This window comes from Papio anubis, chromosome 10 (assembly GCF_008728515.1).
Source record: "Papio anubis isolate 15944 chromosome 10, Panubis1.0, whole genome shotgun sequence".
NCBI classification, from domain to species: Eukaryota; Metazoa; Chordata; class Mammalia; order Primates; family Cercopithecidae; genus Papio; species Papio anubis.
This window is the reverse complement of record NC_044985.1, coordinates 43,420,883-43,438,723: the sequence shown is the minus strand read 5'-3', so window position 1 is coordinate 43,438,723 and position 17,841 is coordinate 43,420,883. Positions and strand designations below refer to the sequence as shown.

General features: G+C 37.4%; 2 protein-coding genes across 22 annotated transcripts in view; one reads left to right on the top strand and one right to left on the bottom strand.

Moving 5' to 3' along the window:
• Positions 1 to 16,907, top strand: part of CD302 (CD302 molecule) — a 45,865-nt gene extending 28,958 nt beyond the window's left edge. For 2 of the 5 annotated variants that reach the window (XM_021924342.2, XM_021924339.2), the window contains exons 7-9: positions 11,650 to 11,683; positions 11,923 to 11,976; positions 16,408 to 16,907. In XM_021924342.2, the coding sequence (XP_021780034.1) occupies positions 11,650 to 11,683; positions 11,923 to 11,976; positions 16,408 to 16,473 (154 nt within the window). In that variant the 3' untranslated portion in view covers positions 16,474 to 16,907. Of the gene's footprint in view, positions 1 to 11,649; positions 11,684 to 11,922; positions 11,977 to 14,748; positions 14,860 to 16,407 lie in introns of those variants that run through there. The other 3 variants (XM_021924346.1, XM_021924344.1, XM_021924341.1) reach the window with 2 other exon arrangements.
• MARCHF7 (membrane associated ring-CH-type finger 7) overlaps positions 1 to 17,841 on the bottom strand; it is a 58,009-nt gene that overhangs the window by 7,844 nt on the left and 32,324 nt on the right. For 12 of the 17 annotated variants that reach the window (XM_031651814.1, XM_031651815.1, XM_009182303.1 and 9 more), the window contains 5 exons: positions 17,522 to 17,689; positions 14,774 to 15,872; positions 11,114 to 11,283; positions 4,581 to 4,690; positions 656 to 769 (listed from right to left, as the gene is read on the bottom strand). In XM_031651814.1, coding sequence (XP_031507674.1) covers positions 656 to 769; positions 4,581 to 4,690; positions 11,114 to 11,283; positions 14,774 to 15,872; positions 17,522 to 17,689 — 1,661 coding nt within the window. Of the gene's footprint in view, positions 1 to 655; positions 770 to 4,557; positions 4,691 to 11,113; positions 11,284 to 14,773; positions 15,873 to 16,904; positions 17,467 to 17,521; positions 17,690 to 17,841 lie in introns of those variants that run through there. The other 5 variants (XR_635451.3, XR_635452.3, XM_009182308.3 and 2 more) reach the window with 3 other exon arrangements.

The following is a 17,841-nucleotide window of genomic DNA, read 5'->3' as shown; positions in this document are numbered from 1 at the left end:
TGCTACAATAATGGCAGATATATAGAGACCTTAGCCCTTGCTACACAAAATGGCCCAGGCAGCAGAGCATAAAGTTTCCTCTGGTACACTGAGGCAAAGAGCATCATTTACTTATAAATACCTAACATACAGCTAGCCCAAATGTCATATTACGGCTAACAGCGTACACAGTAAACAACCAACTATTCCATATCTAAAATACTTTGTAATATGGACACTTTAAAATTAGTACACTGGTAATCTTTTGTAGAACAGTAACAAATAAATTGAAGTTAATTTCCCATACTCTTTGGCTTTTGGAGTTCAATTTCAGGTTTCTAAGTGATAATACTCAGGTTTTGTTTTTGTTTTAATAATAAAAAGCCCATTTTCCCTTGATGTTTCCAATTCTGTTTTTCAATGAAATACATTCCAATTACCTTCGAGAGCTAGAAAATTACTTCTTTCTCTAAAATAACTTTATGAGAAAATCAGGCTGCTTGTTATAGAATACAGCAATTTCCATTAAATCTACAGTATCTTTATTTTTAAGAAACATTTAAAAAATAAAAGCTTCCCAAAGGAAATAAGATGTCAACATATAAAACAATCTGCTTTCCAAGGCAAACACTTGCTGCATCACACCCTCCCTCTCCCCGACTTCATTATTACTTACTCGGACACGTGTGCTTGGTTCATTTGTATTTCCCATCATATCAGAAAAGCTTTGTTCGCACAAGTGCAGTAACACCACTAGGTAGAGACCAGAGCTGATAAACTCATACTCAGCCTTCAATAGGGAAGCAAACAGGAGAAAAGAAAAATACAGAGAATGAAAAATTAGTAGAATTGAGATTGATACTCACAGTACACTGATAAACTAGAGGAAATGTATTCATATCCAGTTCCTAGTAAGGGATACAATGCCATTTATTAAGAAAAAAGACTATCCTTTATAATTTCATAAAATTTTACTTTTTATTCTCATACAGTCTTCTTTAGTGTAATGACTTTATATAAAAATGGAACTTTTAAATAATTTGATGGTGGAATGAATGCTTTGGTTTTCCATAAAGCTCACAGATTTCATTATACAAATGGCTATAGCTATATATGCTTAGTTAAAAATTACATTTCATCTATAGCTATGCCAATATACTACTATAACTATTCTGATAGCTCAAGTGTTTTTCTGTGTAATACAATGAACTTAAACGCACAGTAAATAAAAGAATGAATAAAGGTAAGAGATCATTCACACAGAAATTTGTAGTTAGTAAAAACAGTTCTTCAATTCAAAACTGTTCTGTTGTGTTAACCTAAAAAGCAGCAGCTGAGACAAAATTAACAGTTTTTAAGGTTCAGGACTGCTGCCAGGCTCACACTTCCAAGTTGCCTTGCGGAGAGTGCCCCAGAGAACAAAAGAAAAGCTCAAATTTTTAAAGAAAAAAGGACAAATCCAGAAGGGAGAGGTAACAAAAGTTGTTCATTCTGAATTCTCAACATTGGTTTACAGAAATAATGTTGGTTAGTGATTGGCTATACACTATTGAACTATAGGGTATATGACATTTTATGTCTACTTGGCACTAGTTAGTCTAGAAGCCCTAAAGTAAGTGGCTTCAAGAGGTATTTATTTAGCTCAAGGGAGAGTGAGATGCGAATGCTGTCACATTTTAAATACTTCTCTGAACCTGGTAATTTAAAGGGGTTCATATTACTCAGATTAAAAGTTTCTCTCCCCCGCCCACAGCTGTTTTCAAGCCATGAATATAAATCATAAATATAGTATTATTAAAAATCTAATCTGTCCTGTAATTTTTACAGTGAACTATTTACAAACTGAATTGGGCAACTGGTTCATTGGACGTCAAGAACTCTATGTTCTTAGTACCAGCTTCAGCAACTAACTGGTTATCAGTCTACTGAGTATTCAAGAAATTTGAGGCCAGTTGTGGTGGCTCACACCTATAATCCCAGCACTTTGGGAGGCTGAGGTGGGTGGATCACTTGAGGTCAGGAGTTCAAGACCAGCCTGGCCAACATGGCGAAACCCTATCTCTACTAAAAACACAAAAGTTAGCTGGGTGTGGTGGTGGGAGCCTGTAATACCAGCTACTTGGGAGGCTGAGGCAGGAGAATCGCTTGAACCCGGGAGGCAAAGGTTGCAGTTGGCTGAGATCGTGCCATTGTACTCCAGCCTGGGCGACAAGAGTGAACCTCCATCTCAAAAAAAAAAAAAAAAAAAAAAAAAAAAAACCCAAAAACCAAACTGAAATGATTCACTTAATAATTATTGTTGCTTATTTTGAACTTAAAAGGAAATTATATATCCAGAACACTTTTTAAAAATTTTAAATGGGGCCAATCACAGTGGCTCATGCCTGTAATCCCAGCACTTCGGGAGGCTAAGGTGGGTGGATCACCTAAGGTCAGGAGTTCAAGACCAGCCTGGCCAACATGGTGAAACCCTGTCCCTACTAAAAAGACAATTAGCCTGGTGTAGAGGCGAGTGCCTGCAATCCCACCTACTTGGGAGGCTGAGGCAAGAGAATAGCTTAAACCCAGGAGGCAGAGGTTGTAGTGAGCTGAGATCGCGCCATTGCACTCCAGCCTGGGCAACAGAGCCTGGGCTCCATCTCAAAAAAAAAAAAAAAAAAAAAAAAAAAAGGTTATCACCTTGCAAAAGATCAAGCCACTGGTTAATGTGGAAATACAAACAAATCACTTAAAATTAGTGTAGCTATCAGGCCACTAGAATCTATTGTTCATACAGAACAAACAAGTTAAAACCAGGAAGTTTAATCAAGGCTGTCATTGTTTTTACAATGACTCCACCTAGTATCCCCTAAAACTTCTAAAGAATATGGTTCATTAAAATGCTTAGAAAACAATAAAAACATTCTTGACTGAGATCAAAAAGGAAAAAACTGGCCAGGTACGGTGGCTCATGCCTGTATTCCCAGCACTTTGGGAGGCTGAGGCAGGTGGATCATGAGGTCAGGAATTCGAGACCAGCCTGACCATCATGGTGAAACCCCATCTCTACTAAAAATACAATTAGCTGGGCATGGCAGCAAATGCCTGTAAACCCAGCTAGTCAGGGGGCTGAGGCAGGAGAATTGCTTGAACCCGGGAGGCAGAGGTCACAGTGAGCTGAGATCATACCAATGCACTCCAGCCTGGGCGACAAAGTGAAACTCCATCTCAAAAAAACAAACCAAAACCAAAACCAAAACCAAAACAAAAGGAAAAAACTGCCTTTGAAAGACAGGATGAAGCATCTTGGGAAGGAAGATGGCAGAAAAAACAATCCTTTTGAAACCTACTCTCATTTTAAGAAGGCAAGTCATGTATTTATACTTATTTCTGCATGATTCCACTTTTCCATGTTTCCTCTGGTTTTTAAATAACAATGCTCGGCTATCTACAGAAAACTCCTTGGGGATTTAAAACATTGCCTTGCTGAAAGTCATTTTCTTTTTGGATACCTAGTGCATCGGAGAATAAAATAACATAACTGGCATTAGAGTAGCACCTATGCTACATCAACTGCTTAATGTTTCCATTCTCTAGATCAGTGATTCTTTATCTGGATCCAAGCAATTAGCTTCAAAGGATCTGGGAATCCCCTAAATTAGAGACGGATTTTGTGTCTTATATATTTTCTAAGAAGGGTACATAGTTTTAATCAGATTTTCAAAGGGTATCTATTATTCCCACACTTAAAATATATTATTGTATGATTCTATTTGTATGAAATATCCAGGATAAGTAAATCCATAAAACAACACAGACTGGGAGTTGCCAGGGGCTGACGGCACAGAATGGGGAGCAACTGTTCAATGGGTAGAGGGTTTTCTTTTAGAGTGATGAAAATGTTTTGGAACTAAACAGAGATGGCGGCCACACAAAATGGTTTTTATGTTTTGTAAATCTCATTCAATATAACAAAAGAGGGGAGACCCATTACCCCTACATTTAAAAAGTGTTTTTGTTTTCTGTTTTGTAGAGACTGGGTCTTGCTATGTTGCCAAGGCTGGTCTCAAACTCCTGGCCTCAAACAATCATCCCGTCTTAGCCTGCCAAAGTGCTAGGTGTAAGTGTGAGCTATTGTACCTGGCCAGAAAGTGTTTTTCAAGCACTTCATGCATTCCCTTTACAGTATATCTTTTTTTGTTTGTTTTTTTTTTAAACAAATATGCTAACCACACTTCAACAATTTGGCTCTAAAGTCACCCTTGTAATCTCCTTAAACACACATCTGCCCCACCTCCTGAATTTTCCTTCAGTAAAGAAAAAGGCGGAAATTATTGAGCTCTTCATTCTAACTGTATCATTTATGCATCTCAAAAAACTTACAGCTGTGGGGAAATAAGGTTGGCATCCCTATTTTGGAACAACTTTCCTAAGCTTAAGGGAAAAATAAAAAAAAATTATGAAATTCTAACACCTAGTGCAGTAACAGAATTATGTTAAGAACATTATCATTGTTGTTGTTATTTTAATGCAAGGTTTCTGACCATGATTTAATCTTTTCTTCAAGAGCTGTCCTTGAAGCATAGAATAGACACTTACCAAATTAGGCAAAATATACTAACTTGTTCATTTGCATGAGCTCTATGTAGTTCATGAATATCAAAATCCTCCAGGTTAAGCTCCAGCTTCTCTTTACATAGTTCACAGGTGGTTACAGCTTCTAATGAAGAACCTGGTAAAAATTAAATTACAAGTAAAGCTTAGTTTTACAATGTCTTCATAAAACACTTTTGCTAGCTAAGTTTTAAGCTTAAAATAAATAAAACCTTAAAGGAAAGGAGAAGAAAAGGAAATATTACATTTCTGCAGTAAACCAGTAATGTCCCCTAATAAAGCAGTCTATAATATCCGATGTGCACATTAGGTCCTGCCCTATGATAATAAGCCACCACCATTATTTAGATACCTTGGTTGTTTTCTTCCTCCCAGATACTCAGACATCCTTGATCCTGGGAAGCAGACAGAGGCAATGGAACGTCATCTGTACTGTACTTCCTACTTACTCATTAAGTACTTTGACATGATGCCATGAAAACAATGTTTAGTGATGTAACATCTCAAACACCTAGTTACACACCCAAGGTCACATCAAAGATACACCAAAGTATCTTTGATGTGACAACACATACCTAAGACCTTCTAGAGTTTAAGGAATGTGTCTGCCTTACTTGCTAGAAAGGGAAAAAAGGGACCCCACCTTTGTCCAAATAAAAACAGCTCCTTTCAGTCATAAAAGGAATTAGTCTTGATATATGCTGCAACATGAACTTTTAAAACATTATGCTAAATGAAATACAGATACAAAAGCACAAGTATTTTATGACTCTACTTACATAAAATATCTGGAATATGCAAATTTAGAGACAGAAAGTAGATCAGAAGTTACCAGGGATTTGGCAGAGAAGGGAGTAGGAAGTGAGGAGTTACTGCTTAATGGTTAGAGTTTCTGTCTGGAATGATAAACAATTTTGGAAATAGGAGTGATGGTTGCACAACACTGTGAATATGAAAATTGTATACTTAAAAATGGTCAAAATGGCATATTTTATGTTATTTATGTATTTGTTTTACCAAACATTTTTTTAAAAAGAAAAAGAAAACTTCCATATTCATCCAACATTTGATTATTCCTAAGCTTTTTGGTTCCAATTTGGTAGGTAGTAGTCTTGTGTAATTAAACATGTAGGTTCTGTCTGCCTTTTCCTTTGTTTGTTTATTTTCAGATAGGGTTTCAAATGGAAAAATGGCCTTAAAATTAGAGTAAGTTGTATGAATAATAGGGTAGATAGGTTTCAATTCAATTCAACTAACATTTGTTGAGTGACTGTTATGTGCAAGCAATAATTAGAGGTTTTGGAGATTCAAAAAAGAGTAAGTAGTAGGCCCTGCCTTCAAGGAACTCATAAAACTGCAATAACTAGTGTTAGTTAATAAGAATTTTTAAAGAGTAAAATTTGGCATAAGGTCCAAGACAGCAGTAACTTACATACATGTTCTAGAAAACAGCTGAAAGTGAGTGCTAATCTGAAGAAGCATGCTGTCTCAAAATGGGTTGTAGTCAAATTATATTGAGTTTTCACTATATTTTGAGTATATGAATAAAACCAAGCTTCTTTTTGGAGTCTAGCATATATGAAAATGTAATATGGACCTTGGAGATAATTTAATACAGATTCTCTTATATCTTAGGGCTTCATTTTCCTCCTCTATGGAATAAGAGACTTATGAAGTCATTCAAATAGGCTACACACAGCTGGGAGCAACCCGTTTATTCCTACACGTTTTTTCTGGAGACAAGATCTCTCTCTGCTTCCCAGCCTGGAGTGCAGGGGCATGACCATGGCTTGCTGCAGCCTCTAACTCATGGGCTCAAGGGATCCCCTTACCTTGTCCTGTTGGATTACAGGCATGAGCCACCACAGCCAGCCTACTCCTGTATTTCTTAATCAGGGCTCTCTCCATTACACCCTGACTGCATCTGCCTAAATTTGTATATCCTGTAGACTTTAGCAATCCAAATACAGTAGCTTCTTAATAAATGTTTAAATAAATCTCTACCAGAATGAACCTTCTACCAGATGGGGTCTTTGTGTAGCTCTGAGAAATACTTCTGAATACCTATCAGGAAAGTTCAGTTGCTGAGACCTAGACATTCAATTGGCCATATCTTGAAAAGTACTTATTATAACCTTATAAAACTAACTCTAGGCCAGGTGTGGTGGCTCACGCCTATAATCCCAGCACTTTGGGAGGCCACCAAGGCAGGCAGATCACTTGAGGCGAGGAGTTTGAGACCAGCCTGGACAACATGACAAAACCCTATCTCTACTAAAAATACAGAAAACATTAGCCAGGGAGGCCGCCAATGTGGGCAGATCACTTGAGGCCAGGAGTTCGAGACCAGCCTGGCCAACTTGACAAAATTTCATCTCTACTAAAAATACAAAAAATTAGCCAGGTGTGGTGATGTGCACCTGTAATCCCAGCTAACTCAGGAGGCTGAGGCAGGAGAATCACTTGAACTCGGGAGGCAGAGACTGCGGTAAGCTGAGATTGTGCTACTGCACTCCAGCCTGGTGACAAGACTCCGTCTCAAAAAACAAAAACAAAAACAAACTAACTCCCATTTAACAGTGTACTTACCATGTAACTGGTACAGTGGGAAACTATGAACAATAACTCTTTTGACATTCATAACAACTTTATGAGGTATTACTCAGAACTGAGGCCTAACCTAGTCTTACTTAAGAATCTTTAGAGTGAATTTGAATCATCTGTAAATTTTTTTTTTTTGAGACTGAGTGTCACGCTTGTCACCCAGGCTGCAGTGCAATGGGGCAATCTCGGCTCACTGCAACCTCTGCCTCCTGTGTTCAAGCGATTCTCTTGCTTCAGTCTCCCAAGTAGCTGGGATTACAGGTGTGTTCCACCATGCCCGGCTAATTTTTGTATTTTCAGTAGAGACGGGGTTCCACCATGTTGGCCAGGCTGGTCTCGAACTCCTGACCTCAGGTGTTCCACCTGCCTTGGCCTCCCAAAGTGCTGGGATTACAGGTGTGAGCCACCATACCTGGCCCATCTGTATTTTTAAAAACTCCAGTGCGTGATTTTGATCAGCAGCCAGGGTTTAGAACCAATGTTAAGAAACATGCTCAAGACCCTATAGCTAGCTGAGTGTTCGAGTAAATATTCCAAACTGGGCTTGTCTAACTTCAAAAAGCCAATGTTCTTAAACAATAAACTATATTATCTGTTTTCCTCCATATCTAGCACTAACAATCCAATTATATGTATCAGAAGTTGAGTCAAGTTGTTGTTCTTCATTTTGGTAATGGCTAACATTTCTGGGTCCTTTAGTGTCAAAATACTAAGCACTTTACGTGTAATCTCTCATTTAGTACATCTAACACCTCAGGGCGGTGACTAACAAAGCCTGTGAGTTACCGTAACACCATATAGCTCAGAGAAAAGGCAGTTCCAGGTGAGATAGCTTGTTCAGAGCCTTGGGGTTAGACTAGCTTAGAAGAAAAGATACTGCTTTCTCCTCTTGTGCCCCCTAGAAGGCTACTGCTCACCACTTGACTACCACATTACTGGGAGTCTCAGGAATTTTCCCAGTATCCCCATCATCTCCAACTTGAACCCAACTCCTCCAACAGATTATTAAAATCAAAATCAGTGCCATCATACCTCACAACATAGTTGTCTGTTACCATGCTAATGATCAGACCTTTAATCTCAAACAACTATGTACGTTTATTAATCTGATCTAGTTTTCTACCTTACTAGTTGTTCCTATATCCCCTGGTACTCATGGTCTAATATCAGTAAATTCCTCTAATCACCAACCTTTCTCTTTTGAACTATCTCTTTACTTTCATGCCTGAACCACAGTGCCTTCTGACTAATGATACCTATATATATGCTTCTATAGCCATTTTATCCTCACAGTCCCTTGTAACTCAGGACCAAGAAGTGAGGGTAGTTGCCCACCCAAAACATCCATTACTGTTTTCAAATCTTAATTCCCCCCTTAATCATTAATGACTTTCAGCACCTGGTTCTCTACCCTTCTTTGCCAACTAAATCCTTGGTTGTTTCAACATCCAAGACCAGTCCCATTGGATTATAACTTTCTCAACATCTTTGCTTCCAATATCACCCTTCCCCACCTCAGTCACCAACTCTAAGTTCATACCCTTGACCTCATCACAATTTGCTGCACTACCCCTAAATCTCCATTTTAAGCATCCCCTCCTCCTGTGTACCAATTCTTATTTTAGCCTACTTACATCAATGTCAATAAAATTCAGATACTCTACCTCTTTCTCACTATACACTTCCTGATGTCCTTACTTTCCTCCTGATTTTAATTTCTATGATCGCCACAATTATGTCCTTATAGATACCCTTAACTCCCTTCATCATATTTGCCTGGCAAAAGACCTACCAGCATTGTACTCTAGTCCATACCTTTATCCCAAGCATCTGAAAACTGTTTTAAAAAAACTGTATGTGTACCTCATTTTAAAATCACTTTTACAGACACTAATACAATCTGGAAATCCTACTACACATTCACATCCTTAGAATGTTATTTTCCTCACACCTCAAAACTTCCTAACCAGCTAAAGACCTTACCTCTCTTTCTAAGAAAACAGATGCAATTAACAGAGGGAGTCATAAATCTTCCCATCAAAGCAACAAACTGATAAACACTCACATCAACACTAGCCTTCTGAAGAGAAAATATCCTTTCTCCTATTAAGGGATAACCACTCAAGCTGTGCTCTGGACCCTATCTTCTTTCCCCTCTTTTCATATTTTTTTTTCCTCTATTAGAAGTCTCAAAATAAAAACATGCCTTAAAATTCCCTACCTCAAAATAAAACAAAAACACTTCTTGTGATCTCATGTAACTCTAATTCCTGTTCCCCATCTCCAGTCTCCTTGGTAGTAAATTTGTTCAAAGTGTTGAACCTATGTTGCTGTCTATCCTTTCTTACCTACTTTTCTCTACTCAGTCTAATCTAATCAGGCTCAGGAACCCAGCATTCCAGAGATTGAAACCACGAAGAACATCTACGCTATCAAATCCAATTATTCTTTTTTCTCGTTTTACTTGACCTCTCAGAAGTGCAGGGTTGATCCCACACTCCTTAAAGCATTCTTCTTTTGGCTTGCACAACACATTTTCTTGGTTTTCTTCCTTCCTAAAGGCTGCTTTTCAAATCTCCTTTGTTTTCACTAAACGTTTGGGTGTCCCAGGGCTCTGCCCTGGGCCTATTTCTTTGATATATGCTCTTCCTCTAGCTGACCTTATTTAATACCAAAACCTCAAACGTTACTCATGTGTTCATAACTGAAACTTTCAGTGTTTCTCCTGAAATGCCAGGCTTGTCTAGCTAACTGCCTACATGACATTTCCATGTAGTAAGCAGTCCAAATAAAATGTCCAAAACAGAACCCTTGGTTCCCTTTTCAGCTTCCTATTTCAGTAAAAGGAACTGCCGTTCACTTAACTGCTCAAGGCAAAAATATGAGCTTCCCTAATTGTTCTTTCTCCTTCATTCCATCACATCCAATCTGCTGAATTGGATGTCTTACAGAATCTACCTACAAAATATACCAGAATCTACCCATTCTATCATCACGGTCACACTGCTACACGTTAATCAACACCAACTCCAGCAAGTGCTCTGATAACAGACTCCTGGTTGGTCTCCCTGTACTACTCTTGTCCCCCTAAAAATCCATTCTCAGAGAAGCCAAATATAAATAAGATAATTTCATTGCCTTTCCCTTTAGTAGCTTCCCATCATATTTAAATCTAAGATTTGGGCCTTTAAAAGTCTTGCACAAACTAACTTCTGCTAATCTTTCTCATCTCAACTTTATCTCCCCTCCCCGACTAACTATACACCAGCCACACTATGCATAATTCAGCTCCTCAAATAGACCTAGGTTGATTCCCACCTTAAAGTCTTTGAACTTGCTGTTCCCTATGCTAGAGTGCTCTTCCCCTCATCATGGAATAGCTCAGCCCTCAATTTACACGTTCTCACTTCAGAAAGGCATTTCGTTAACACCCAATATCACTACAAGAAGCAGGTGCCTTGTCTTTTTACCATCCTATAACCGACGTCTAGAACTACTGTGCCTGGCTCCATTACAGGCACTCAATGAACAAATAAATCCCCATAGTAGCCTTATTATCATAATTCGCTAAGTGACACAACAGCAACATTAGAAATAAATCTTTCTCAAGGACACACAGCTGGTAAATGGTGAGTCTATTTCCTTGATTCAAAAGGATCTTACATGATAAAAGGGACACACCGGTGATCACAAATTACAGCTGTACTATACATGTATGAAGTAGTAAATAGTTTGGTGGGAAATGAAATATAAGACACATTACTAAAAATTTACAAAGACTAATGCTCTTTAATGCTTCTGCTGAGACTTCAAAAATTAAGACACTTGTTAAAAGTCTAAATTCGACAATCTATAAATTACAAATTTGTTAACCAAAATGCATACATACATGCATCTCTTAGAAAAAATTGTGAAAACACAAAAGGGTAAATCTTACCAGAGTTAATTTTGGCCTGTAACCACTTTTTCATACACTCTTGGTGGACATACTGCAAACTTCCTGTACACTTGCATGGCTCTATCAGCAAATTAGATGATGATGCAGCTGCCATTTGACAAATTCTACATAAGTCACCTTCTTCTTCTTCTGAGTCCTCTAAAAGGAGGCTGGAAAAGAAGGCACATTTCCCAAAGCTATCATAACTCATCCTGGTTGGTTACTTCAGTCATACATAATCACAAGCTTTCTTTTTTGTTATTTCTACCCACACTGTCTCTGGGTGGAAAAAAGCAAATAGTAAAAACAACAAAGCAACAATAATTATATTCATCAGCAACCCTCTGATTGAAAATGAAAAACCCTCTCATTGAGAATAAAAATCGTAACAAATATTTTAAGTAAAATAGGCTAACCTATCATTTATTTTTATTTTCATATGATTAAATAATTTTGTCATTAACAAATGACAGTTTAAGATCTGTATTTTTCTCAATGGCTTTATAAGTACTTCTAAGAGACTTTAATTTCTGCAGTATTCCAGACTACTTCAAGTCCAACAGTATAAAGGTAAGATAAACTTATCACTTTTGCCCCTTGCCTCCCCTCAAACTTTAGGGCTATTTCCATGAATTAAACACATACTGGCTTGTAGATTCTCATTTACATGTTATCAGAACCACGTTTAAACTGATAAACTTTTGTATTACAGAAAAAAATTTAAAAGTATGCTTTAAAATTCTCCATCTGCCCCCTCCCTGCAGCAATCTTATGAAAGTTTCCATTAACCTATGTCATCTATTTAACAGGCCACTGTGTACTGCTTGATACATACATGTGGAACAACAGTTTTATATAATAAGGTAAGTAATTGTTAAAATCCCTACTGCATTAGTCCACTGTTGGCATGAAACAGGTACACAGTACATTGGTAATACAGAATGCTGAACTGTTACTGAAATACAACCCGGAATATATGGATACCTAAATGAACTTAGTAAAAGATTTGTGGAAAGAGATGGATATACAACTGCTAGGAGACTTTCATGCCCTGGGTTAATCAGACATAACCTCAACCATAAATTATTTTTAAAGACTGAAAACATGGTATTTATATTTTACCTTTAAATTTAACTTTCTTCCCTTCATAGTTTCAACTATTTACTTGGTGGATTCAATTTTTCTGTACTATTTTTAACTGCAGAATGTCTTAAAATCCTTAGGTATGAGGAAAGATGTAATACAGGAATGCAAACATACACACACACACTCTCTCTGGCAAAGTAACCAACAAATGCTGCTTTTAAAATTAACCAGATAGAGTGGTGCTAGCTCAGTCATTTCTCTCTGAAGATGACTAAAGTAATGCTTTGCTTTCTGCCTACACTACTGTACTTAAATTAATCTAACCTTGAAGGCTGAAAATATGTAACTACATCCTTTAGCAGACAGCCTGCAGTTGGAGGAAGCTGCTATAATAAGCAAACACTAAAGCAAACACTACCAGGGTAGAGTAAATCTCTTTCTACAAAAAAAGGAAAAATAGCAAGTTTAAAAGCAGGAAAATAACAGTCACATGGCAAAATCTGTCCTATAAAATTAAAAACAAGGAGTATGGTAGCCCAATGCCCACCATCTCAGAAAGTGTGCAGAGTTTCCTTTATCACCTGAGTTGGATTTGAAAGCATTTTCTTATTAAAGTACAACAAAAATCTAAAAATAACACTAACAATTATGCTTCCCAACAATTCTACTAGGCCTTTGTGAAAAAGGAAAAAAAAAAATCCCACATTACCTTTATATAAGTCTTCTTCCTCGAAGTGTACTTCAAATAAACTACTTTATCTCATTTTAGTAACTATTTTAATACTAAGTAATTAGACTAGGATGACTAAATTAAGAGTAAGGCTGGGACTAAGATCTCTGGTTTTTTTGGTCTTTTCACTCTTACCAGTGATTTATAAGCAACCTTCAACTCTATAAAGATTTCTTTGTATAAAGATTCTATGCCCTGCATTTAAACCTTTCATTTTTTTTTTGAGACAGAGTCTTGCTCTGTCGCCTGGCTGGAGTGCAGTGGCGCAATCTCAGCTCACCGCAACCTCCACCTCCTGGGTTCAAGCAATTCTCCTGCCTCACCCTCCTGAGTAGCTGGGACTACAGGCGCATGCCACCACACCCAGCTAATTTTTGTATTTTTAATAGAGACAGGGTTTCACCATGTAGGCCAGGATGGTCTCAATCTCCTGACCTTGTGATCCACCCGCCTTGGCCTCCCAAAGTGCTGGGATTACAGCGTGAGCCACTGCACCCAGCCTAAACTGGTATTTCTGTTAAATAATACTAACTTCTAAAGAATTGGCTGGGCATGGTGGCTCATGCCTGTAATTTCAGCACTTCTGGAGGTTGAAGCATGAGGACTGCTTGAAACCAGGAGTTCGAGACCAGCCTGGGAAACAAAGGAAGACCCTGTCTCTACAAAAAATTTAAAGAAACATAATATTCAGTATATACTTGGACTTCAAACACAAAATCAAAATTATTTTGTGCATCAAATTTTACTTTGTGAATCAAAGTAAATTTTGTGCATCAAATTCCAAAAAAATATTTGCAGTGAGAAATGTAAATAAATGGTTAGTTAATAAATCATCTTAATAAAGGCTAAGGCAGATTTATTGGTAATCCATGGTCATTCAGTTCCTCTTATGGTCATTCAGTTCCTCTTACTAACCCCATTTAGCATCAGTCTACCAAGGAATTGGGTAAGAGATTAAGGTTTTTGTCTTTGTGTGTATATGTATTCCAACCTGGTTAAAATAACCTTTGGATTACTTTCTGACACAATTCACATCCCTCTACCATGGCTTATCCTCAATTATTAATTCTTATCTATTTACCTATGAGTGAGACATCTTACTGGATGTAAATGTTAAGGGAAGAAATTTCAGGCTGGAAGCAGTGGCTCATGCCTGTAATTCCAGTACTTTGAGAGGTGGAGGCAGGTGGATCACCTGAGGTCAGGAGTTCGAGGTCAGCCTGGCCAATGTGGTGAAAACTTGCTTCTACTAAAAATACAAAAATTAGCCAGGCATGGTGGCAGGTGCCTGTAATCCCAGCTACTTGGGAGGCTGAGGCTTGAACCAGGGAGGCGGAGGCTGCAGGGAGCCAAGATTGTGCCACTGCACTTCAACCTGGGCAAAAGAGTGAGACTCCATCTCAAAAATTTAAAAAAATAATGAAAAAGAAAGAAAGAAAGAAAAGAAACTTCAAGTATCAATTTTATAAGAAGCCAAATTAGAAATGAAGAGTTCTAGGCTAGGCACGGTGGCTCATGCCTGTAATCCCAGCACTTTGGGAGGCCGAGGCGGGTGGATCACCTAAGGTCAGGAGCTTGAGACCAGCCTGACCAATACGGTAAAACCCCTACTAAAAATTCGAAAATTAGCTGAGCATGGTGGAGTGTGCCTGTAATCCCAGCTACTTGGGAGGGTGAGACAGGAGAACTGCTTGAACCTGGGAGGCCAAGGCTGCAGTGAGCCAAGATCATGCCATTGCACTCCAGCCTGGGTGACAGAGTGAGACTCCATCTCCAAAAAAAAAAAAAAAAGAGTTCTTTTTCTATTTTTGATTTATAGGTTTAAGACAAGTTTTCGAATTTACCTCTCCTTTATTTTCTGCAATCTTTCTGGATCTCTTGAAGGCGCACTTTTAGTTTTATCACTTTTACCATCAGCTGAATTCCAACCTGAAGGAATAATATCTACTGTGATCATGACATTGTCGGTCAAATTACTCCCAAGTGCTGGGGGGACTGCAAACCGGAATAAGGAACCAGGAAGAATCCCTGCTATTCCTGTATTTCTTCCACCTTGAGCCGAATCTGATGTAGAGCCACCTGTTGTGGCACTGCTTGATGCTGCAGATGCTTGTGGTCTGTTGGCAGCAGCTCCAAGAGGATCATTCTGTGCTTCAAGGTGAACCACTTCATTTGATTCTCTTCTAAAAATATGAGATCTAGATGATGTATCAGAGGTAGATATCCTTGAAGATTCATCTCTTCCCTCTCGCCTCCTTCTAGAGAACAAAGGTGTGCATCTATTTCTAAGTGAGGAAGATAACCATGGTCCTGTATTTCTACCTTCAGATTCTTGGTTAAAATTTTCTGAATCTGACTCAGAGCTATGATTGTGGCTAAGAGATGACAAACCCCATCTTCGCCTAAGAAATCGAAATCCCTGAGAAGCTTCAGATGCCCTATTATCAGGAACTTCAGAAGTTGATGGTACATTACTACGGGACTGTGAAGCTGTCAAGATTCTTGGAGAAACGTAAGAATTTTCAGAATTCAATGATCTTGTATTCAAGGAATCCTGACTAGATCTTCGTGAAAAAAAAGTAGATGACATGCTAGAAGCTATGCGTGACAGCAATCTCCTGGTTGTCCGCCTACCTTCATTGTCAGAAGATTCTTGAAATGGTCTTTGAGATGAAACAACCCTTTCTGAATTGCTTATGATTGGGGTTTCATCTCTACTTGAACTGTAAGAAAATCCAGGCTGTGCATTGCTTCGGGAAGATTCTGATTCTCTTGACGAAAAATTTGATCTTAAAGAATTTCTGGAGTCCCTAGAACTTAGTATGGTCTGATGTTCAGAAGGCAATTGGTGGTTTGTGGATGATGTATTCAACTGTAAAGTGCTCATTGAGTTTTCTTTTGGTCTTGCTCCTTGTGAATATGAAGGAACTCTGTCTTGAACATCTATTTTTGAAAGGAAGTAAAGATAACCAATTACATGAAATAATTTAAGCATTATTATTTGCATTTATTATGTTGAGTGTCAAAACGAAGCGCTGGATTCAAACTGATTACTGTTACATTGTAACTACAGAATTTACTGTTATTATAGAAAAAACATAAACATATTTCTTTCTATTCCTACTGGTAAAATCCAGTACTGCCGTGTAAAGTCAACATTACAAATACATAAAAAAGGAATGTATTATGAGCTTATGAAAATTTTGATAAAATTAAAACAGCTGAATTTATTGATCAGAAATTATTTGATATGATACAATAATATCTAGTATTTAAATTGAGATGCTTTTAAATAGGCCAAATAATACAATGTAAATGACTCTTAAAATGATTAAAAGCAAAATCATCCAAGGGAGACTGTTTTGGAGATTTTGTTTTTACTCTGTGCAATAAATTAAAAAGTTGTTTTAAACCCTTGTAATTTTATGAAAAATCCTGCTAATAGCTAAAAATTTTTCCAATTTTTTTTTTCTTTCAGGTTAATAGCTGTAATTCTTATCCTGTAAATGTATCCTGTGTTACATTTGCTTTAAATACTGGCTAGGAACTATGAATCAGAATAGGGCTATGACATCTGCACTTTTGAAAGGATTCCTTAACTGGTGGTTTAAATCTTCAAATGGGATGAGAAATACTATAGGATTCCTTTGCAAGGAAACTACCCATTCACCTTGTATAAGAGCTAAATTACTACTACACTAATATATGGAGCTTTATGAAAGGGTAAATGTTAGGAACTAAATCTATTTCTATCCTGTACTTTTATAGTCCAAAACCTAAAAGCTATTGATACTGTCTACTAAAGCTCTACTATCCAAAGTCAAGAAAATAAAATGTTTTCATTTGTCATAAATAAACATTTCCCCCAGTAAGATAAATTAAAATAAACTAAATCTTTAAAAACAAAACATTATTTCCTACTATGTAAATCAAACTCCATTTCTGCCTACTATATTTGTCAACTTCAATTAGCACCTTTTTCTTCAGTTACTGAGAGAGGCTGACACAGGAGAATCGCTTGAACCCAGGAGGCGAAGGTTGCAGTGAGCTGACATCGTGCCATTGCACTTCAGCCTGGGCAACAAGAGCAAAACTCCATCTCAAAACAAACAAAGCAAGCAACCAAGCAACCAAAAACAAAGTGTGGGTCTTGAGGTCAATTTAATAAAACTAGAGGTACATCCATGTTATACTAAAGTAATTTTAAATTATGCCTTAAAATGGTGATTTAAACTTTCAGTTATTTCAGAAATAGAAGAATCAGAAGTAGTTATTAAACTACATATGTTATAGGCAAATTCTATTTGAGGATACAAGATTTAGTATGTTACTTTGTAACACAGACATTCTGAAAAGGAAAAATGCAAGTTAAACAATGTAAAGGTAGATGGAATCTAGATACTCTTACTCATCTACTGTATTTTAAATTATTTTTTAAGGTCAAAACAAGTACTAGAAAGAAATATTAAGGTATTCTGAAATCTTCATAAGACAAAAGATACACTATTCCTTTTTACTGTTGTTTTAGTAATATACATAAAAAGGAAAATAGAACATTATGAGAAGCTACACTTAATGTAATTTATACATACATGATGAAGTTGTGAAATCACCACTTCGGTGACTATAATCCATAAGATTACTAACAGAGGAATCTGTTCTTCTCTCCAAATCTCTCCTCTCTCTCATTAAGTCTGTTCCAAATGATCCAAGTACCACTGATGAAGATCTAGGAACTTGACTATGCCTCCAAGATGAATCTTAAAATAAATGAAGAAGTTTTATATCAGAGAAAGCTTTCAAGGCTTTGGATGGTAACAAATCTTCAGTAATACAGAGGAAAGTTAGTGTTATTTATTATTATCTTTTATTTGAGATGGAGCCTTGCTCTGTCGCCCAGGCTGGAGTACAG